The following is a 23,995-nucleotide window of genomic DNA, read 5'->3' on the forward strand; positions in this document are numbered from 1 at the left end:
TGTTGCTTCATCTGATTAAATCTTCAGTAGTAGTATAATCTTGTCAAATTAAAAATAGAACATAGTGATTGGTATAATAGCTGAGAAGGAAAAATGAACATTGTCTTTTTTCTGTCCCCAAGCCTTACCCAAGCCTCCAGGAACTCCAGTGGTGACTGAGAGCACAGCTACAAGCATCACGCTGACGTGGGACTCTGGGAACCCCGACCCTGTCTCTTACTACATCATTCAACATAAGCCTAAAAATTCTGAAGAACCATACAAAGAAATTGATGGAATAGCAACCACACGCTACAGTGTGGCTGGACTAAGTCCCTACTCGGATTATGAAGTCAGAGTTGTTGCTGTAAATAACATTGGCCGAGGTCCACCAAGTGAGCCTGTATTAACGCAGACCTCAGAGCAAGCACCATCCAGTGCCCCACGAGATGTCCAGGCACGCATGTTGAGCTCAACCACCATTTTGGTACAGTGGAAAGAACCTGAGGAGCCAAATGGACAGATCCAAGGATATAGAGTTTATTATACAATGGACCCGACCCAACATGTCAACAACTGGATGAAGCACAATGTAGCTGATAGCCAAATCACAACTATTGGGAATTTAGTACCCCAAAAAACATACTCTGTCAAAGTCCTGGCTTTTACCTCAATCGGTGATGGGCCTCTTTCAAGTGACATACAAGTCATCACGCAGACAGGAGGTAAGTCTGTTCTACATGGGAAATAGGGCAGGTGTAGGAAAGATAAAAACAAAGAAAGAAACAGCAAAGATTATAAAAAAACGAAGTTGTTGAGATTTAGGATTTCACATTGTGCCTTTAAATTTGCTTTAATATATGAAACTTTGGGCAAGTTTTTTTTTTTCCTGAGGATCTATACAAGGACTACACAGTCGGACATACTATCTATAAATTTATAGGACAGACTATTGTTAATCCTGATGAAGGATTGATTCCTTTTCTCTGGATTCTTCCTAGAGTGCACTCATGCCTTAATTTCCTGGCTTGTGTGGGCTTCATGAGTTATCTAACTCAGGTGTTTTCTTCCTATATTTGTGGTCCCAGGTCTCAAGCGTGTTTACAGCAGACTTTTGCTTTATTTGACTTTGCCATCGTTTGGTTCTTCTGAGCTTGGTTCACAGATCATTTTCTGGTTATAGTGTGTGAAAGCTAGGTGTCTCAAAGACAGTTGTCAATGTATATGTCTCACTATAGTCATAGCAAATCTATGTTCCCTCATTATTGGCCTTTGTACTTCTGTATTCATTTATTCACTATATTAATATGCAAGGAAATATGTAAACTTACTTAAGGTTTCACTGGAAAGTAATAGAGATTTATGAACATTGTTCTACTTTTTCTTGACAGTCTTTTCTTAGAAGTGTCAACAGTTTAAGATTTTTTTTTATGATTCCGGCAGCTCAAAAACCAGTAAATATGGCACAGAAAAAGAGACTGGGACTTATATTCTGCTCTAAGCTTTTCTCGTGTTTTGACTATAATATCGGAGTGACATGATCACAAGCTAACTCTTCATTTACACCAAGCTTGGGGAATTAGGATGAATTCATTTTTGTGTCAGCTTTTTGCTACTGTGGTGAAACACCTGAAGCAACTGAATGGAAGAAATAGATCACTGGAGCTCAGATCAGCTCTTTATCAGAGCGCAGATCAGCCCTAAGCCTGCGGACAGATTGCGGTGTATCTTCAGCGTTCGAAGAGCAAATATGTCCTTTCCCATGAAAATGGGAGAAAGTCAAACAGGTAGACACAAGAGGGATAGGTTTCCAATTCCCTTTTCTTTCCGTAGTACTCCCTCTAAATCAGTCTGCTAAGTTACAGGTTGTTAAATCCCATAGACTGGTAACCAAACTTTAGTCCATGGACCTGGGAGGCAGAGGCAGGGAGATCTCTGAGTTTGAGGTCAGCTCTGTCTACAGAGTGAGTTCCAGGACAGCCAAGGCAACATTAAAAAAAAAGAAAAAGAAAAAGAAAAAAGAAAGAAAAGAAAAGAAGAGAGAGAGAGAGAGAGAGAGAGAGAGAGAGAGAGAGAGAGAGAGAGAGAGAGAGGCGCTGTCTTGAAGACAACAACAAGTTAACCACAATTCATGCTGCAGTGTTTTAATTTATATTCAGGAGACAAAGGATTTAACTACCCAAGAAACAAGATTTTTTTTTCTGAAATCAAATTCAGTCAAAATATGCAAATCCACGAGACTCATGAATATCTTTATATTCAGAATATTGAATTACAGAAACCTATCCTTCTATCCCAACTTGGTGAAAAATGTAAACGTTGTTTTTAAATAGTGTATTGTTTAAACTACCAGTGGACACAAGCATAGGTCCATGGATGCTGTGTGTGAAAAAACAGTTGAGTCAATTCGATCCAGTAATTTTCCTTTCAGAAGGTCTGATTTAATTCAGTAGGAAAATTAGAAAATGTACATGAATGTACAAAGGTGCATCCCCCCCCTCTGTGTGTGTGTGTGTGTGTGTGTGTGTGTGTTTCTGTCTCTGACATAAAGAAATTTCCTGTACCTTTCCATAAACTGTAGCTTGAATTCTCATGGAGATATAAAAAGGCAGATAACCTAATGCCTGCCAAAGTCCATAGTTTCTTATGACCCCCCACATAGCAGAGTGATTGGTGGTGTCCTGTAGACTTCATTAACCAAGGTGGTTGCACATTAGTGGCAGCTATCAAATGCAGGACTATCAGGTCTGGTGAAGTTCTCGCTGAGCCTTCTCCTAGTCCTTAATGAAGAGCTCATCCCTAGAATCATGGCTACCTTGAGTATGTTGCCATCATCAAACACTCCTTTAGAGTGGTTATATAAAGTCTAAGAAAACCATAGTTTTCATTATGAGTTTTGTTTTCAGTAAGGCTACAAAATGATACTGTTCAAAATAATTTAAATATATTTTAATTACATAGACATAAAAAGGGCACTTTAGCATCTTTGGTGTCTGCATGCTCGTTTCATTTTATGACCATGAATATTCCAACACCAACATTCCTCATTGTGTTTAAATTGGATGCAAAATGAATAAATAGGTAAAACCGTCCCGAAGAACAAAGTTAGTTTAAGAGAGAAGTAATCATTTTGCATTTTATCTATGATAATCTGCATTCTGATGGATAGAACTTGTAGATTTATGTAGTGTGTTCACTGTGGTAGAGAAAGTCAGAACATGATAACTATTTCATATTCAATCAAGAGAATAAATCCACTTGGCTGTGAATATTGGTACAGCAGACTATAATAATCTTTAGATATAAAATATATTTTTGCTGGAGTTATTGTTTCCTAGAACTATGGGTCACTGCTCATTTTCCATAGTTCTATTTTCTGGTGCAATTGTCCCTTGCAATTAGCTTACCTCAAAGACATAGACAATGGATGGATGTTGGCCAGGAAAACATTTATACTGTGACACACCCCTCATCACTTCACCTAAAACATCCAGAAAGAAAAGAACACACTCTGTAGTTTGCTGGAATCGATTATTGCAATAATATATGCTAACTATATTTGGTAGAAGGAACATAGAACTGCTGAAGAAGTCTTAGGAACTACATCCTTAATGCTTTATATAAATATTGCTTGAAATTCATGCCAACAGGCGTGATAAACCTTAAATTCTGGTTTGTGTCATTTCTGAGCTTTCTTTGGAAAGAATTTCCGACTTCATTTAGAACAATCTTTGGACCTGTCTGCAGACTCCTTTAAGAGAATTTAGTGTAGATTGACTTTGAGTTCACTTTGCATCTGAGGACCACCATGAACTCCTGATGCCTCTCTTCCCAAATGCTGGTATTGGAAGAAGTGTACACTACCCAGGCATCTTACTTTTAATATTTTAAAGAAAAGAACCCTACAGCAACATTTAAATCAGAAAACTGTTAAAATATAAATGTTTAATTGAGAAATACTGACGCAAGGTCTCTAGAATTTTCTAAAACATTAAATTAGTGTACATCAACAGGCCAATAGAAGCAAATTTAAAAAAGGTCTTTAATGCTCAAAAAATATGAGTCCACTGTAAGCTTTCTTTGAATGGTTTTAACAATGTAGAAATGAGAAATGGATAAATACAGACATAAAAAACTTGACTTTTCATATTTATATTTAATGGCAGTTGACAATATATGGTTGTGGCACTCACATATAGGGTATTTTGTTTTGAATTTTCTTAGGTTTTACTATCAGATTCTGACTCTTGCTTTCATTATCATTCACCAATATGCTAGATGCATATGTTTGAAAATATGTGCTGCCTTAAAGTATTAGTTATCTTAGCAATAATGGAGCTTCTATTGCCTTTGCAATATTTCGTGTTTATTATACAGTGAGATGAAATTGTAGATTAGCATTGAAGGATGGACTTTTCAGAGACAGCCACTAAATTTTATTCACTGATCTCTTCTAGTGAACTGACATTTCTGATGACATTGAGGTTTTCTCTCATTTCTTAGTATTTTTAAAATTTATTTATGGTGATTATAAGAATTAGAGTAATATCCAAGTACTTAATATTCATCAGTGGACATTTTATTTTATCTTGGGATTGATAGTTACTATTTTTCTATCTTTGTGAACATTGGATTGTCAAGTAAAATATAAGTAACCAAATATAAGAAATGTTTACGTATAATTTTATTTATCTCTTCATCTATCATTTATTTCTTTATGCACATTGTGTGTTTGTATCTATGTATAAGTGTGTGTAATGAATCTATATGGTGTGTTCACTGATGCAGATGTGTACAGGTGCAAATGTCAATACAAACATACAGAGTTCCTTGGGAGACATCAAGTTTCAAGCCCTTTTACTATCTGCCTTATTGCCCTGAGAAAAGGTCTCTCATTTAGCCTGGAGCTAGGCCGGTGGCCAGCAAGCCCAATGACCACACTCTTTCTATCTCCCACAGTGATGAAATTGGAGGCATGCATAGGCATAGACAATTTTTTACATAAGTACTGGGAATTTGAATTTAAGTCCCCATCTTTACACAACTAATTATCTTGCCTTAGTTTGTTATTCCCCAAACCCTAAGAAAAATTTTATATACATATCTGTACTACACTGCCATTTTTTCTTTTCTTGGTTAATTCTCAATTTGGATTGTGATTAATGCTGGCATATTTCTATTCTAATGTATAGTTATTACATTTAAATTTATATGTGCAATTTTTCATGAGTTTTAGTAATGTCAAAATTGTTCCCAATCCTTGATGTTCAGTAAATTGGTACAGGGACTGTTACAACACAGAAAATATCCTAAGTAAAATGACATGTGATACATATAAAATAAATCTAGTATATAAAGATGAAAATGTCAATAATGAAGGCTAACATGTAAAGACTAAGAGAAAAACAATATATACATATATGTAAATAAATATGTCTATAAATTTGTATATAAATATGCTTGTGTAGTATGAAAACAAGAATATAATGTAAAATAGATCTTCAGCATAATATTTGGTATGCAATATCTGTTGATAGGTATTAAAATTATCTTTGTCTCTGGGTAGTCTGAAGCAAACAAATATGTTAGTGTTGCATATTTATGCAACACTTAAAATATTTTCCTGTATATTTTTCTAATGATCATTAAAACAATGTATTTGGGCATTTGGGAATACATCTATTCATTTCTGAGCAGTTTTGTTTTCCCTGTGAATCTTTAAATCATGTTGATTGTTTCTAATTTAAAATCTGATCCCAAGGAAATGGTACTCTTTATTCCACCCTCAGTTTCCAAGAAGTGTGATTCTTGGTATCCATAAGCTGTTTATGAGGATAGTAGAATGAAAAGGCAATGTGTGTCTCCGATGGACACACTGAGTTGAACATATTGAAGCATTTGCCTTTGCATTGTTTATCTAAATTCCATTATTTTTTAAATCATTGACAATTTAAAGCTTATTATATAAAATTGCATTATCAATATATTTTTGAATATATATCGATACTAGATCTAACTGGGTTTCCATTCCACAAGGTAGCAATCTGCTAATGCCTAGTGAGACCCAGTGTCCCTCTTCCATTAGGTGTGCACCTTCCTGTTTGGCCCCAGGCCTCCATAGAGCACCCTGATTCACCTAGGTGTTCACCTCTTTCCTGAGGATCTTAGGTCTCCACTGCAGATTTCAAATTTAAGAAACATGCTTTTCCCCCAAACCACTTCAAAATGAGTCTGTAAAGAAAAGGAAGGAAAGCGTCATGCCTATAAGATGACAAGACTTTTAATTAAGTCATCTACCCAACACTGTATTGTCCAAAAGTTACAAAGGAAAAGGAACCTGTCCTGTCCAGGTGTTGATGTTCCTATTCAATTTATTATTTAGCTGTAAATGCTTTTTCTAGAACCAAACAGAATTAGATCAGTTGAAGCTGTGTCACAAAACAATTATGAAACATTGAGACCAAACAGGAATACAGGGAAGATAAATTAAAAGAAAAATCAAACAGTGTAAGTAAGCAAAAGTTAATTAGATTTCTAAGATGCTTTCAGTCAGTGTGAACCTAGTAGCCTTACACAAGGAGCAAACCCTTTCCTAGTGACTGCTCCTGAGGTACTTTAGAATTGTCTGTGTTTCTAATTCTTGAAATCTCAACTAGGTTCTAGTTTCACTTGAGTCACACGTTAGCACAGACTTTATTATTTCACAGATTTGTGGGAAATAAGGGGAAGAAATAAGCAATATAAGTATAGAAGAATTATAGCCATGGCTGTGTGTACATCACACCAAGAAACCCATTCATCATCTAGTTATTGGAACCCAGTCACAGTTTTCCCATCTGCCCAATGGCTCTTTGCAACCATTGTAGCATGAGCCAGGCTTTTGACTTTTACCTCTTAGATAATATATTTTCCATTTGCCAGGCACCATATGCTTTTATTTCTTCCTGAGCCCCTTGCCTTGCCTCTTGATCTTTCATGTTCCTCTGTCTTGGTCTTTCAAGCTGAATAACTATATGAGGTCACTCACTGGGAAAGAATGATAACCTGTTTGGAAGGCAGTTCCCAGAGACATCAGATTAATGAGAATGTCCTGGTACAGGAACAGGCTTTGGGACAGGGGGTGGAGATAGAAAGGCAGGCAAGGAATATTATTGGCCTTGGGCATAAGTGTAAACCTGAGCAAGCCACCCTTTCACAGCATGCACAGACGCCCAGGCAGAGCACTGTGCTAATGGCTAGGGCACCTAGAAATAAAACTTAAATCCATTTAAAAAAAACGGTGAGGTTTTCTTATTCTGTAATCAAGTTTCAGAAAAATGGTTGTAAAAGAGAAACAATATATCTTATATCTCCAAAGGCCTCCTTTCCTGTGAAAATTATATCTCAAGCATTATTTGTAAGTTATATCATACATCATGTACAAATCATGTTATTTCATGTGTGTTTGAAAATGTGTATTCTCCAGTTTCTAGAAAAATACTTTAGAAACCCCTTTCATCCTGCTGTGCCCTATCTTTATTTGTATTTTATTTTTGTCATTGTTGTTACTTTTTATAAAATATACTTTATTTCTCATGTGAGTATGGTAAATATAGAAAGATTCAATCATACCATATTGTAACATTTCCTAATATCAAGGGTAATGGTTCAATTACCAAACAATAGCAGGGTATGGGCACCAACAATCAGACCAGACAGAGGCAAAAGCAGCCTGCTAGATGTGGGGACTTGTGGACCTCAGTCTTTTGTATAAGGGCTTGAGCATAGATAATGCAGTTATGAGCTAATAAGGAAGTTGGGATTATTAAACTTTATTGAGTATTTTCAACTGCTAAAGTTTTTATTATTTATTATATCTCATGTGTGACTCTTTTGAATTATCAGTTAGGTGGCTGAATAACTGACATGAGGTGATCTTGGTTGGCTTCCGTTACCATAATTTGTTGATAAGTACATCTTAGAATCTCACTAATTTGTGTGTAGTTTACAAAAGAGCCGTTTGGGATGATAAGCTGACATTCGGTCTAATCGTTAGACGCTATGATTTAAATAACTTAATCTAGGAGCTGCAAGTAATTATTTATACATAATGGAGTTTTCTTTTACTTTTGTTTCTTAACCTCTTCTTAAAATGTTACCAGTTAAGATAAAATTTTGAAGAGTTATTATTGCTCAAAGACTCTGTTAAGGAGTCAAGGTAGAATTTTATAAACATAATTAGTGCCTTAGTTAGGGTTTTATTCCTGTGAAGAGAAACCATGACCACGGCAAGTCCTATAAAGGAGAACATTTTGTTGTGCCTGGCTTACAGTTCAGAGGTTTCGGCCATTGCCGTCATGGCAGGAAGCATGGCATCATGCAGGTAGATATGGTGCTGGAGAAGGAGCTTGAGTGTTCTACATCCAGATGTGTAGACATCAGGAAGAGACAGAACCACTTGGCCTGTCTAAGAGTCTAAGACCTCAAAGCCAACCCACTGACACACTTCTCCAACAGGGCCATACCTACTCCATGTCACACGTCCCAATCTATTCAAATAATGCTACTTCTTATGAGCCTACGGAGTATCATTTTCATCCAGACCCCCACAACTGGAAATAACACTGAATGCTACATAGGGTCCTAGAAATTTTTAAAGAATTTTTTTATTCAGTTATTTTTTTCATTTTTTAGATTTTAATATATCTGTATCATTTACCCCTTCCATGTTAGCATGCTTATTGGTATCCTCCATGTTCAGGCCATTGTTATGCAGCATCCATATTGATTAGACTTGATGGGTGTAGATTCTGACATTTCTAGAGAAAACATTTTGTCAAAAACCCCCTGATCCTCTCGTTTTTGCAGTCTCTCTGCCCCCTCTTCCATAATGATTTATGAGCCTTAAATAAAGCAGTTGTGTCCATTGGGACTGTGTTCCACAACTGTGTATTTTTTATCGATTCTGGTTTCTGTAATGTTCTCTATCTGTTGCAAAGAGTAGTTTCATTTATGACTAAAGAGAACCTCACTTATCTCTGGGTATAAGAACAGATATGTAGAATGTAGTTAGGAATTATATGTGTATATTATATGAATCATGTCATATTTATATTTTACAATGTTATTTGAAATCCATTATTTTACTGTATTTACAACTGATTTCTGAGATAGATATATAATGAGCCTATTTAATTCTACTTCATATTGTCTACATATTAAACTATTCAAGGAGTAGGAAAATATTCATCACGTTATTCTTACCCTCTTGGAGTGTATAAATCAACTTTCTACAAGGAGGCCATCTCTGAGGATGTAAGGACTTCTCTCTTTATTACATGTAGCATGTACTTAACTAGAAGAGTTTCTGAATCTTGGTGGTAATGGTGAGCTCAATCCTTTTCCTCCCTGTTTTAGTACCAGGGCAGCCACTAAACTTCAAAGCAGAACCTGAATCTGAAACAAGTATTTTGCTGTCTTGGACACCACCACGTTCAGATACCATTGCCAGCTATGAACTGGTCTACAGAGATGGGGAGCAAGGAGAAGAGGTAAAACTCATAAAAAAAAAAAAAAGACTAGAAACTTGACCAAAAATCCAAATGGATATTTGGAGATTTGAGGGTGGGGACCATAAAAACATTTGTTCGAAGTGAAATGTTTTTGATTCAACCCCCTGAGTAATACAAGCATCAGGTCATGGGGAGACAGAAATCCACAAAGTGGAGGGACACTTTTGTTCTCTGCAATAGCTCATAGTATTTATTTTGGTCATTATGTTAACACATGACTTCTTAGTGAATTTGTTCAAACTTGTTCAAGAGAAAGATGTCCATAGCAGCTGTTTACTGTCATGTTAAGCATTATTTGACTTGAATATGACTATATATAAAATGTTAATATGCTGTGGAACTAAAATAATTGATTTTTAAAGCTATAGAAATCAAAGGAGAAAAGAAACGCCTCCTTTTGTGGAGATATAATTTTTCAACTATGGCCTACTCGTGACATAATTCCCAGCATACTCCTGAATATTGTTGTTTCTTTTTACTCTAATGTGATAATGACATATAGTTATGCCAGAAGTCTAATGTTACAAAAGTTTATTAAGCCATATTTGTACCAGTTCCCAGGAATATAACCAACTCTTCTTGTTTCTTGCAGCAGCGAATCACCATTGAGCCAGGCACATCTTACAGGCTGCAAGGGCTGAAACCAAACAGCTTATACTACTTCCGTCTGTCTGCACGCTCTCCTCAAGGCCTGGGTGCTTCTACAACTGAAATATCAGCTAGAACCATGCAATCAAGTAGGTGTCTCTCTTTGCTTCCTTGTTGCCCACTTCTCACTAGGAAATGCTTATAACAATTGACTTTTTTTTACCAACAAACAAATCTGCTAATGTGCTGAGTCATCAGCAAGTTTCTCTGTGGCAGTAAGCACCCTACTTTGGAGACACTGCACACATAGGACCTATGCTATTTTTAAATATGGTCCAAATAGTAGTCCTTACTCTCGACATTCTATGTAGAAACTTTCAGAGAAGTTAGTTGACCAGGGAAATGGGTGCAAAATGAGATCTGTCTTCTTCCAGCACATGATATGTCTGTATGACAAAAGTTCTGCTTGAAAACACTGTAGAGAAATCAGACGTCAGAGAACAGACTGGCAAAAGGCAAAACAGTTTCCTTTCAAACTAGAGATTATCATGTATTTGTTCCTAGCAGAAGGAAAGCTCGGTGCATATAACTGCTTTCTTACTCTGTGAGTGTCCACGTAGACATTGGGAATAGTCACAGAAAATATCTATTTAGATAAATCTGAGGCTAATGGAGTAACAGGCAGCACATCTGCTCCCTGAATGGTGTTCTGTTCCCTTGACTTCCCGATCTCTGCTGAGCCTCCGTCCTGCAGCACAGCTGCTGTTTCTTATAATGGGGCTGCTCCACGCTCAGAACACAGTGTTTTCCATAAATATTACTGAAAAGATTGCTTTTGATGGAAAATGTGATGTCTTCTAATACCATCATTTGCTCTTTGATAAGTATTGACAATTAGACATCCATTCAATATATCTTGAATAGTTCTGCAGCTATTGTCTGGGATTTCTGGGTGTAGTATTTTGTCTATGTTTCCTGACCTAGTGATGCATTGGGGTAATTTGATGGTAAATAATTGCTTAGAAGATGGCCAGCTTATTTTAGAATGGGCAGTAGAAGTGTGTGCTTTAACTCTTAAATCTACTTTTGATGAATTATTGTATACAAAAATGAAACTACTGAGAATAAATTGCATAATTTCTAGATGATTCTTTGGGGGGTTAACTAGGTATTGTTAATTGCTGTATTGTTGACCTTTTGTAAGGGATAGCTGATTATTACCAATTTTACCAAAATTTGCTGGTGGGATCTAATTCTTTACTAGCAATGGTGTCACACGAAGAGTTATAATAAAAAAGCTGAAAGCTGACCTAGGGTAAGTACAGTCAGAATCAACAAGCCTGACATTGCCCTCGGTAGGTAAATCTTGACCTGTGCATTCTCATCCTTTAATGATTCTGCATGCTCATTTTATTTGGGCTACAATCAATATTAGATTAACACTTTTCATTAAAACTGGTCAGGCTGACTTAGATTTTTTTTAGATAGGGTGAACCCTTTTATTTTGTTGGGTTTTTCTTTTTTCTTTTTTTTCCTTAATTGAATGCAGTTAGGAGGGCGTCTATCAGTTCCTGCCGTTTTGTACACCTCAGGATCCAGCCAGTAAATGGCGTTTCTAGTATCTCAAGTTTATAAACTGGAATTAGTTGAGAGTGGGGAGGTGCTGGATAGTCAGTAGAGTGAGGATGGGAGATACCAAGGAGTTGATTTAGAAGAAGAATTTAAATTGCAGGTAGGTAACTTTGTTTGAGGCTCTATTATCACAAGGTTTCATTGTCACGCATTTCCCCCATTCATTATTTAACAGTTATTTTGATCATTGATTCATTTTTTTGTTTGCTCATGTTACTAAGCCAAGGTACATGAATTTATGTTAAAAATTTTAAGTTTATTTTTGTTTTTTTTTCTGCCCTTATTGTTCATTTATTTATTTTTGCCTTTTCTTTTGTTCTATCATTTTTTCCAACCACTCCTGTCCTTTCACTCAAATCCTCCTTTAACTCACTACCAAAATAAGAGCCATCAGCTCCTCCTCAAGATATTAGTTGCATCAGCCCAAGTTCCACTAGTATTTTGGTAAGTTGGCAACCTCCACCCGTGGAAAAACAGAATGGCATTATCACTGAATACTCCCTCAAGTATACTGCAGTGGATGGGGAAGACTACAAGCCTCATGAGGTTTTGGGAATTCCTTCGGATACTACCAAATACCTTTTGGAACAGCTGGAAAAATGGACTGAATACCGGATCACTGTGACTGCCCACACAGATGTCGGCCCTGGCCCTGAGAGCTTATCCGTGTTGATTCGAACCGATGAAGATGGTATGTTGCCTCCGCTCCGTCAGTTCGCACCTTGTGACACAGTCTGGGTCTGCTTTTGATAGGCTAACAATTATTCTCTTATTTTTTTCTGCTCATCATTTTTGATCCAACATTTCTATTATGTACCTGTTTTTGCCAAAGACCTGCCTTTCCTACATCTTGGGCTTTTTTTTTTTCTTTTTTCGATTTCAGTACAACACTTTTCTGCCTTTTAAAGGGACACTTTGCTCCTATGGTCCTATGATCCAGATTTTCTCTGTACCTACATCTCACGTCTCCTATATTTTTCTTGGCATTTTTATTGAATTCTCTTTCATTGCGGAATTAACTTTCAATACTGCCACCTTCTTTCTGTCTTTTGTCTTGTGATTTTTGGCATCTCTTGTATGGAACGGCCTCTTGATATGAGAAAAAAAAGAGAAGAACCCATATAATCAAGACTCTTTTTATTCTGCTATTAAAAACGAAAACTTTAAAAAACACACAACTATCAACAGTCTGTTTTTGTTATTATTTCAATGCAATACTTCTTTGTGCTTTAATGCTTTGGATCACAAAGCATCTTCCTTGGCTTTTGTACATTTTTTTTTACATGTTTTTCTATTTCTCTGATACTCTTTTTTCTTTTTTTTCTTCCATTTTGGTTTTTGCATCGGTCATGGTTTTTGATCTTTTCTTAAAATGTAGAGCAGATTGGTTGAGCATTTTCCTTAGTTGAAGATGTTTGCGTTCTTCAATGAAGCATAGTGGGTCTACCCATTTTTAAGTACAGAGAGGACTTTCGCTGGGTGGCAAGTGCCTGTAATTGTCTTTTACCCATGCTGTTGTTGCAGTTCCCAGTGGGCCTCCTCGCAAAGTCGAGGTGGAGGCTGTCAATGCCACGGCTGTTAAAGTCTCGTGGCGTTCACCTGTGCCCAATAAGCAGCATGGCCAGATAAGAGGATATCAGGTCCACTATGTGAGAATGGAGAACGGTGAGCCCAAAGGCCAGCCCATGCTGAAGGACGTCATGCTGGCTGATGCACAGGTGAGCCTGTTTTATTGGTTAACATTGCTTCTAGTCTGGGTTCAATTGTTAATTTTTTGACTCTTAAAAAAAAAACCTCAAATAAATTCTAGATTTTAAAACCCAGTTTTACATATTTACCTTTTACTTAGAAGTAATATCAACTGAAAAACTGAAATAAAATGTTTTTCAGTTTTGATTACAAGTCACTTTAAAAAATAGATTATGTGCTCTTTATTTATGTATCCAAATTCACATTTCCAACTTCACAAAATAATGATGAGTTTCACTTGATCAAAAGAAAGTATTCCAAGCTATATTTTGGTCGATAGTATCTAATTTCTTTTGTGTTTAAGCTATTTGGACCAAGGTTGATCTAGTTCCTTAATGTATGATTTTTTTTTCACTAGAGAACAGACATTTTTATTCAGGGTTCAGAACTCAGTATTTTATTTAGTATTTCATCAGGTCACATATTTTATGAGAATAGTTGTTTCCTGTCCCAGAGGGTGAAGATAATAGCATAGATGATAAAAATTGAATTAAGGTTTTCAAGAGAATAAGTATGATCTTGTGAACCGAAACAAGTTAAGAGAATTCCTAGGGAGCTGAGTGAAATGCCCTGTCAGTAAAGTGCTTCCAAAGAGAACCTAAGTTTATTTCCCAGGCCCCACATTTTCAAAAAGCCAGGTGTGGTGGCATACACTTGTAATCCTAGAGCTGGGAAAGAAGAAATGTGCATGTATTCAGGCCAGTCATTCTAGTCTGCTTCTCAAGTTCAAGACTAGTCAGAAGCCCTCTCTCAAAATGAAGTGGACAGTACCTGATTGTAATACCCCAGGTGGTCCTCTGGCCTTCACAGTCACACAGGTGTCCATGAACCCTCACACATGTATGCCAAAAAAATCATGTATACACTATTGTATACCCAGACCATGCAAACAAAGAAATTACTAACAATGAATAATTTGCGTGTGTGAGACGTTTGGTTGACCTCAGGGAAGTGGTTCCCAACCATGCTGTCCCTACCCAGTTTTGTAGTTAGTTGTTTAATGCAAAACATCTAATATTTTCATTTTCCTTGTATTTTGGAGGTAACCTCCCCTAAATAAATGTTTAATTAATCTACATGTATCTTAAATATATTCCTGAGAGAGAGAAGAGGACACCAATTTATAACTGCTTATTTGGAAATGGCAGATGGCCCATGGCCTAGCTTGCCATTGCAGTACCGACACTGATGGGCTCCTGTGGTTATAGGATATGTAACATACTGGATGCTTCAGTTCAGCCCAGGGTAACTGAGCAGAAGAAAAGGATGGGGTTTGTGAAATTTTAAGATTTGAAATGAAAACAGTCTTTTATACGAATGTAGAAAAGATCAGAAACTAAATGAAAACTTTTACATGAGTTGGCCAGTTTTATTTTTTTTATCTCTGAAACATATGAACTAATATGCGTTTCTACAGTGATGATGAAAGCATTCACCCTCCAAAGTCTTTATGTTGTCACCTCACAGAAAATGTTTATCGTTGCTTTTAATTTGAAGCATCCTAATGAAAGTCTGAGAGGGATCTAAATTTGTAGCTCTCTTTTACGGTTCTCACGTTTGACTGTTTTGCAGAGAATTCTGCCAATACAGCTGATGTAACACAGACTATGCCGTTGACAACTCTTTTTCTTACAAATATGCATTTTATTCTAGTCCTATTAAAATATGTAGATACAATAAAGAAGGAAGTTAGAAAGACAGATTCAGGGGTTCTTTTGGACTTTTTCTTTGCATACATTTGTTGGTAAGTATGGGCTTTAATAAATATGGAATCATATTCTGTGTATAAGTGTATGTGTGTACACACATTTCTAATCCCAATTGTTTTGGTTTCTAGAAGTACTGGCTCAATTCCTCCTGAGGGCTTTGTGTCTCATCAAGGCAGGGCACAGTTGTCAGTGGGGCCAGCTTTGCTTAACCTTGTACCCACTGGTATGTTGGGTCTCTTCCAGTCCCCAAATCCATTTATTCAGACTTCCAGAAAACCCCACTGTCATTGAATAAAATGGGTACATAGTAAAGAAATTTTATAGAAAAGAATGAAAGAGGTTATCAAATGTTAATTTTCAAAAAGATAATGATGAACTCCAAAAAATAGGTTTTAAAAACTACAATTTCAAATATTTGAGGGCCATCAAAAATCAACTTGATTTTTATGAACCTTTATTTATATTATAATGCTTTTAAAGTAGACTTTTTCTATACTCTAATGATAATAAAGTTATTGTTGCCATTTTAAAATCTCAAATATTTGAAACAAAAGCATGGTCATGCTTTGGTATCCTTTTTTGGTTTTTAGGTGTTTAACATTATGAAACTGAATCATTGTTTGCCTGTATGTGGCTAATAAATTTATATATTTTTCTACTATTTAGACATTTGTCTATTAATTTGTTGTTTCCCAAATTTTTCCTCTTTATTTCTTTTTTTATTTTTGACTCTATTGAAATTTAATTACCTCTCACAAGTCTTCATTGAAACATGATTTCAGAATAAAAAAGATAATAATTTAAATAGTAAATTAATTATTTAACACAGGAAAGAAGTGAAAACTGATGGCATAAAGTAGTATGAGGTCAGAAATATTAGGTATATTGGCGACTGTAGTAAGCCATATAGTCAGTAAAAAGAAATTTAAGCTAGTTTGAGCAATAGCAATAACACATAATTACCTTAATCCCTTTAAAGTAAGAATGTCTGCATCGTAATGCACCTATTCTTTGGAATGTTATTGTACATGTTTTTTAAATGAATGCATTTTCCTATTTTAAATTAATGGAGGCTAACCTCATCTTTATAAGGGTACAAGTTTCTCTTCATTGCTTTTTATTTTGTCCCCTCTCCCCAATTTTCTTAACCTCAATCAGTGGGAAATTGATGATACTACTGAACATGTGAGTAAATTTTTACAGTTTGACAAAAAAAAAAATCAGACCTTATATGCTTGTGTTTCTTCAACATCAGTCTTTCACTCACTCATGTTTTGTTTCCCATGTGCTTGGCTGCATGAACTAATGGACTGTTTTGAATTGGTCTTAACTATGTATGCACTTTTCAGCTTGTTTCTCGTTTTGGGAATTGAGCATGGTGCTACTTATTGCATAAAGAAGGTCATGACCTCATAGTATGATTTCTGCTACTAACTCTACCTTATGACACAGTTAGAAGAAGCATGCTTTAAATGGTTTTTTTCCAGATTGGGTTATACTGGGTGTTTGATGCAGGTTACTAATATTTTCTACATTAGGCTTATATAGTCACTATGTCACATACTGTATACCTGACACTGATTAACTCCACCTAGACCTGGCTAAATTTTGTCACAGAAAAAAAAAAAAAAAAGAATGGCGTGAGTAGGTAAAGTCAAGAAGTAAAAAGAGTCACACCAAACAGGATTTTTTTTTTTAATGTATATGAGTAGTAGTTCATGTTACCTTTAAAGGACCAATTCTATGTAAGATAGTCATGTGATAGCAAATGTATCATCAAAGTTCTTACGGGAATTAGGAAGAAAGCTAGAAATATAGAAAAAGTTCTGAAACCATTATAATGTAGCCAAAGACGTCCTAAGTAAAGGTACAATGTCTTGGCAAAAAATGACAGTGCTAGTAGGGCTGTAATTTCAGAGATAACTGCTAGAGATGCTAGCATACATGACAACCGAAGAAGAGATGACTGGCAATTCCATAGGTGACAGTGTCCGTGCATATTTGGAGCTATGGAAGAAATGTTCACTGTTTGTAGCAGTGCTCAATGGGTGCAGCCATGGAGGCCAATGGACCTGTCCTCTAGTCTTTAGACAGTGAGCCTTCTAATTAGACACAGTTATACGATTTTTGTAATAAAATTACAGAGTAAAGGAGCAAAGAGGTAAACTGTGACAGCTGAGATATCAATAGGAGATTATGGAATGTTCATTTCTTTTCTGGAGAGATAGTGAAAAAATATTAAAAATAAATATAATTTAGAGGTTGAAAAGAGCATTTTCTTTTGTAATAAATGGAATTAGCATTTCCATTTATATCAATCTTTTGATATTCCTTATTATACTATATGTAAAGCAAATAGAGATGAAAATGCTGTGAACATTGACCTTCAAACATTGTGGTCTATCAGGATAGGTCTATCAGGATTGGCAAAGCATAGGTAAGACTAGTTTTGGAGTTTTGGGAAAATATGAATAGTGTATCAGGTATTTTCTAGGACTAAGACCCATAGTCAGAAACACATTTATAATAAGATTGTGTGCATATGTGTGTTTGAAAGAAATAAAAGTTTTATAAAACGAGGTTTATCTTTAAATCTGTAATGTACTCAATATTTTGCACTTAAGTCCATTGTAGTTCATATTTTGTTTAATAACTGTCATGGTTGAATAAATTGATTCCATGAGCCATGGAATGGACCAATACTTCATTTAAAAACAGTGACTTAATGGGTAAATTGGAGCATGACAAGATTAAAAATATGAGAAACAATAATTATTTTTATAATTTACTCATGCAGTGATCAAAATTCAATAAAAATTAAGGCAGCAGAAATGAAAAGGAAGCAGCATTTTAAACCAAATATTGATGAAAACTTGCAAATGAAGACCTTAATGAAGAAAATAAGGTCAAAAGTAGCTTATGAATTTTAAAGGGATATTATCAGTCATTAAAAATATGTAGCTAGAGTCTACTTTGGAGGTTGTTTTCCAGTTTTTAAAGTTGAACTTAATGAAAGATACCAGTGAAAAAGCCACAGGGAGACACCCAGCAGATTCTACGTTATATTGATACTTGGAGCAAAGGGCCAAGTTGTGGCTACACATTATTTTGGGATATATTCAGAAATGATTGTTTCAGGTTCCAAAATAAGTGCAATATTTTCTAAGGTTGAAGGAAGTGAGGATGACAGCACTGGAACAGAATCTTAGGAACACAGACGTTTAAGAGGCAAAAGTACAGGTGGGATAGGAGGTAATGAGGGGCAGAAGGAACTGTGGCCTTGAAGTGGTTACACTGCCTCACAGAGTAGCCCAATACCACCATGCAAGTGCATTCTACTTAAAGACAAGGGATGTAGCCCAAGTTGTATCACGATTGTGATAACTGGGTTATGTGCAGTTAAGTCTATTCTAGTACATAGGACTTGAGCTGTTTCATTGTATATCACTTACTATATCATATAACAACCTGAACATATAGAAAGACATCTGGCCATCCCTAATTTTATGGATAAAAACCTTATAGTAGAATTAAAGTTGTCACAACCTTGTTGACTTACTTCTATATGCCCAGGTTGTCTGCTATCCAGCAGTAATCTTGGGAGACCCTGCAGAAAGTTAGCCATTATAATTTCTTGAATAATCAGTTTGTCCACCATAATGTATAATACTGCTTCCAGGTAGTTAGTTACTTGGTCTGGGTGTCCTCTGTGATGTTAGTGAAAACATTTCAAGGTCCTAAAGATGCAATATATTTTTCTTAAAAAAATTTATCTGTATGCCCTAATAAAATCTCCATGCACTCGACAGAATGATATTTGAATTGTTTCAATTTCCACAATGATGATATTCTTACTCTTTTGAGAAAGTACCTTGTCAAATCTGTCATATCTGGCATCAGTTTCAGCAGTTATGTTCCATGGTGCATGTAAATTACCTTGCCGAGAAAATTTCTACTGTATTTCTCATGGTCTGGTCCATCACTCCTCTCTCGCCCATGTTGCCAATAGCTTTGGAAGATAATGGCATTGAATATTTTCTTAAATGTATTCATGTACTACTTGAAAACATACAAAAAATGAAGTAGTTTGTTAATGGGTTTGTATGTGCTCTGTATGTTTGTGTGGAATGTATAAAGGTCTATGGAAAACACCAGAATGAGCCACTAGTCAGAGCTCTAGTTGAAGGATCATTTATCATCCAATTAGAAAAACAGTTCAATTATCATCCAGTATTAGAGTCAACATAGCTCTGGACCCTTATTAAAAGAAAGCTAAGCATTTATGGTTTGTTTGAACCTTTTCTATAAGCACATACTACTGATAACTACATGTTACATAAACTCAAGTCTCATTCTTATTTGTATGGCTTATTCACTAAATATCCAGAATATTCTCTTCATGGTATGATGATTTTATTCTCAGTTTTTAAATTAAACAGTAATCATTCCCAGATATCTTTAAAATATTCTTTGATCTCAAGAATATCTAGCTCTATCAGGTGAACCATTTACCTAACAACTTTCTAGGAGCAGAAATGCCATGTTGGCATCTTTCCCTTCAACACTCTGGCTACCACAGCAGGGCATCAGTGTGGGAAAATGCTGCCACAAAGCCCCAGATAGTGTATCAGACTGCTGTGATAAACCAGACACAGTTCCAAAAATTTTCCTGATAAAATTCACTCATCTTCAATCAACTCTTTGTGGTTCCAGTATTCTAACTATGTTGGGAAATGTGGGTGTAAATAGGTAAGCAGTCCTGGATTACCAAACCAGCAATTTTTAAATTAAATATTTAAGGAAGTTAAAATTCAAGTGTTTCAGAAAATCTGGGTCCATATTTCTATCTTAATGATTTATCCTGAAAGCTGCTTCTAAGGATGTGCAAACACCCAACCTCACTATTAACATCAAAACCCATCTCCATAGCATGAGCTGAAGGCATGGAACTTGTGCACTTAGCATGGCTTTAAGGCATGTCCAGGCACGCACAGAATGAACATCAGTCACCTTGCTTTGCTCCAGGCTCTCTCTCACATGCTCTGAATCAGTGTTCTTATTGTGTGTCGTTTCAGGACATGATCATCTCTGGGCTACAGCCTGAAACGTCCTACTCCCTCACTGTCACAGCTTACACCACCAAAGGAGATGGTGCTCGAAGCAAGCCCAAGCTAGTGTCCACCACTGGGGCAGGTAATGTCTTCTATGCCTATTTGCACCTTCAGCCTTATTTCAGACTTTCAGATGGTGTGAATCTAATCTACCATTTTTCCTTATGATACACTGAGAGGAAATAAAATGTTTTGACCAACTTTGAAACATTTGTCTAAGCTGGGTAGGAAGAAGAAGATCAAAATGTATACAATTTCCAAATTAACATGTCATTTGTTCAACAAGTCTTTCTTTGAGCACCTACTATGTGTCCACTACCATTTACAGTACCAGATAAACAATAACACAAAAAATAATTTCTTCTCATTAAATTTATTTTCTGATCAGGATAAGTAAATTAATAAATGAGCATGTGGGAAAATTTCAGGGTGTGCTAAGATAAAATGGAAGGATGTAGGCATATTACTTCCCAGGGGGCATTTGAAGGATAGAAAGATGACTTAGAGAAAGACTGGGTTTGTTCCTATTAGGTTTGTTCATTATTTGTTTGTTTGTTTTGTATTACTTGTTTGCTGGTTTGTTTTATTTGAGAGAAGATCTATTTAAGAATTAGCCCAGGCTGACATAGAACTTGTTTTCTCCCTGCCTCAGTCTCTTGAGGCTATGACTGCAGTCATATGCCATAGTCCCTCACAGAGCAGGTTATTAAAACTGAATGTGGAGGAGCAAGATTGACGAAGGTCACAGGAAAATGGCGTCTAAGTAGAAAAGTCGCACAGTGGTTCGACACCACCCGCACAAGGACTCTGACTTTGTTTCTTTTCCTGTTGTAATGAAAGACTCTGATGAAAGTAATTTAAGAGAGAAAGGGCTGATGATGGCATAAAGAACAGTCCTTCATGCCAGAGAAGTTAAGGGCACATGATGTGCACATGATGAAGCATGCCATCACACTGTATCACCAGCCAAGAGGCAAAGCAATGAATGTTGTGTTCAGTGTGCTTTCTTGTCTTTAATCTGACCAGATTAAACATGAGCAGGCAGTGTTGCTGCTCATGTTTAAGCTAAGTTTTCTGACCTAATTAAGATCATCCCCAGACATCTACCTTCCAGGTGATTCTGTCATGTTAGCAGTTAGCGTTATCCATCACAACCTCTCTAGAATGGAGTTGCCATCTTGATTGGGTTCATAGTTTATGGATTTATATTTTCTCATTTTCTCCCTTAATCTTTTCTGTGAGGCTTCAAAAGAAGATGACTGCACAAAGATGAAAAGATATCAAAAGGCAAACTAATTTCAAGTTGTTCCTTCTAGAAGGACTGGAAACTTCTTTGGGGCTTCTTAGACTTGCTTTGCTTGGCCACATAGGGAAAACCAGCAGGAAGAACTGGCATCACAAACTGATAAATTAAGGGATAATTACAGAAGAGGATTCTCCTCCAATCCTGCCACAGAGCAATCTCCCATGGAATTTCTCTGCTGTGGTTTTGATTTATTCCTCCTGAGATGCTGCTTGCACAACTTTATGTTTCTGTCTTTCTACGGAAAGACAGAAAGCAGAGAACAGCTGTGATGTTGAGCACCCTCCTGGGTGCCGTCTCACTGCCAAGTTTGTCTAAATGTCATAAGATTTGCCTCACTTGCGTCCTGCCACCTGCAATTGCCTCAAGCAGCAGGAATACAGATGGCAAAACTCCTTCAAGCAGAGATTTTATTCCTTTTTCTTTCCTTACTTCTCTCTCTTTCTTTGATTTCAAGACTACCTTTCTATCAAACTCTTTGTGCCACACTAGAAAACTGACATTCAGTGAAGTCATGGTGGCACAACATATGGCTCGGAGTACAGGAACCACCAGTGTTGGAACCTAGATACCCGATATAATCCCCGACATGGAATCCCACATTGAACGATATAGGGTTCTTCTGCTTATATGCACATACTTATGTATTGCTAATGCCTGATGTGAATTATCAAATCCCCTCTGCTCACGAGATGAGACCTAAGGACAAGGACATAAAAGCAGAGCATTTATAGATAAGCAACCCAAATTCTCACAAAAGGAGTAACTTACTTTTTATAACATCACTTTTCATTACTGCATAAGATTTAACTGTGGGTCTTTTTCATGCTGTTCAATTATTTTCTCCCACAATTTCCATTCTTTTTTAACAGAGAGGCTTGGGTACCAAAATGAGAAAATTCACAGTGTAGATGCTTGAGTTATACTTATTGTCCTTATAGAGGCCATTTAAGGCTCCTGTACTGCTTCCCTATCTACCAGCAGGAAAGCATACCTTAGCCATGGCTTAGTTCTGTGCAATTAGTGAAAAATTAATGAAAATTAATTCATTTAGAATACAATCACAAAAATTCCTCTTGTGTATCTAGATCCCCGATGAACTTCTAGTAACAGTTATAAAGGCATATTATTATAGCATCTATGGATAATTTTGGAATCATCTTGAAATTTTATATTAACATTAAGAATCTTGATTGTGCACTTAATTGTACATCATTTATAGAATCTAGAAGCAATCAGTCCTTCAAAGAACAGTACTAGTGCTAGCTTAATCTGTGTAAACTCTTGCATGAAGGAGCTAGCTTTTCTGTGTTTGAATGATTATGATGTGTGTAGTTTCTTTGTTAATAGTCTCACTTTTCTTTATCATAATTAGTATACTGTGTGAGGCTTTGAGATTTAAAACAACCAAAAAATTCATTGTTTTTGGGGCTAGGGAAATGGCTCAGTGTTAAGAACAGGAATGCCCCTTCCAGAGGGCCTGAAACACCCATGAAATGACTTGTAGTACCTATGTCAAGGGGCTCGCAACCACCAATAACTCCAACCCCACAACATCCCACCTTCTCTTCTGGCCTCTGTGGGCACCTGCACACTAATGTGCACATGCTCTTACACAATAGCTGCATATACACACAATGCAAAATAAGATACAAAATTCAAAATATCTTTGATTTGACAGTTTCTGTATATTGATTTATAAATTTCCTCACTCTGCTGATCAACTGTATTTAAAGGTGATGAAACAGCAATGATTGAGAATTTGGAAGTAACAGGATAAGAGCAATCAGCTATGCTCACTGATAGCAGTTATTTAAATGGAGAGTGAGTTTAGAACCGTTGAGACTGAGGTCTAAGTTGACCTCCAGCATTTGATCTTGCAAATGATTTTGAGTTAACCATATGTATTAAACATTTCTACTGCTCTAAAAGATTTTTAGAGTGCAAATAATATAATAAGGGAAAAGAATTGAAAGTGAGAAAGGAGGCATTGAATGTCCCAAAGGTCCAAATGGAGGCATTGACATGTCCAAAGGTACAAAAGGAGGCACTGTCATATCACAAAGGTGCACACAGGGGAATTAATAAGTCATGATAGACACTGTTAGCTTATTGACTATGTAGCTTGTCCTCTGTGTCTACTGTTTACAAAGATGAGGTCAAGTCTGACTTCTGCCCTTCTCTGAGCATGTAAGACTCATCTAACACTGTCTAAGCTCTCAAGCATTAATGAAGTACATGTAGACCACTGACCTTGTTACCAGCCAGACCTTTTAATGTGGTCCCCACTATCACCAATGAACCTTGATTCAGAATCTATATATAGTGCGATCTTCTCCACATCCTTATCTTTATCGATAGGTAGACTTACAT

The 23,995-nt window shown here is 36.3% G+C and overlaps 1 protein-coding gene across 20 annotated transcripts in view; it reads left to right on the forward strand.

Annotated features, from left to right (window-relative positions):
• The window catches only part of Ptprd (protein tyrosine phosphatase receptor type D), a 1,378,451-nt gene that overhangs the window by 1,204,738 nt on the left and 149,718 nt on the right, over nt 1–23,995 (forward strand). For 8 of the 20 annotated variants that reach the window (XM_085686142.2, XM_087904910.1, XM_087904905.1 and 5 more), the window contains 7 exons: nt 123–704; nt 9,376–9,509; nt 10,123–10,267; nt 12,136–12,441; nt 13,275–13,468; nt 16,367–16,393; nt 20,284–20,401. In XM_085686142.2, coding sequence (XP_085542268.1) covers nt 123–704; nt 9,376–9,509; nt 10,123–10,267; nt 12,136–12,441; nt 13,275–13,468; nt 16,367–16,393; nt 20,284–20,401 — 1,506 coding nt within the window. The remainder of the gene's footprint in view (nt 1–122; nt 705–9,375; nt 9,510–10,122; nt 10,268–12,135; nt 12,442–13,274; nt 13,469–16,366; nt 16,394–20,283; nt 20,402–23,995) is intronic. The other 12 variants (XM_087904908.1, XM_087904909.1, XM_087904914.1 and 9 more) reach the window with 2 other exon arrangements.

Source organism: Myodes glareolus, chromosome 3 (genome assembly GCF_982192425.1).
Source record: "Myodes glareolus chromosome 3, mMyoGla1.1, whole genome shotgun sequence".
In the NCBI taxonomy this organism is placed as follows: domain Eukaryota; kingdom Metazoa; phylum Chordata; class Mammalia; order Rodentia; family Cricetidae; genus Myodes; species Myodes glareolus.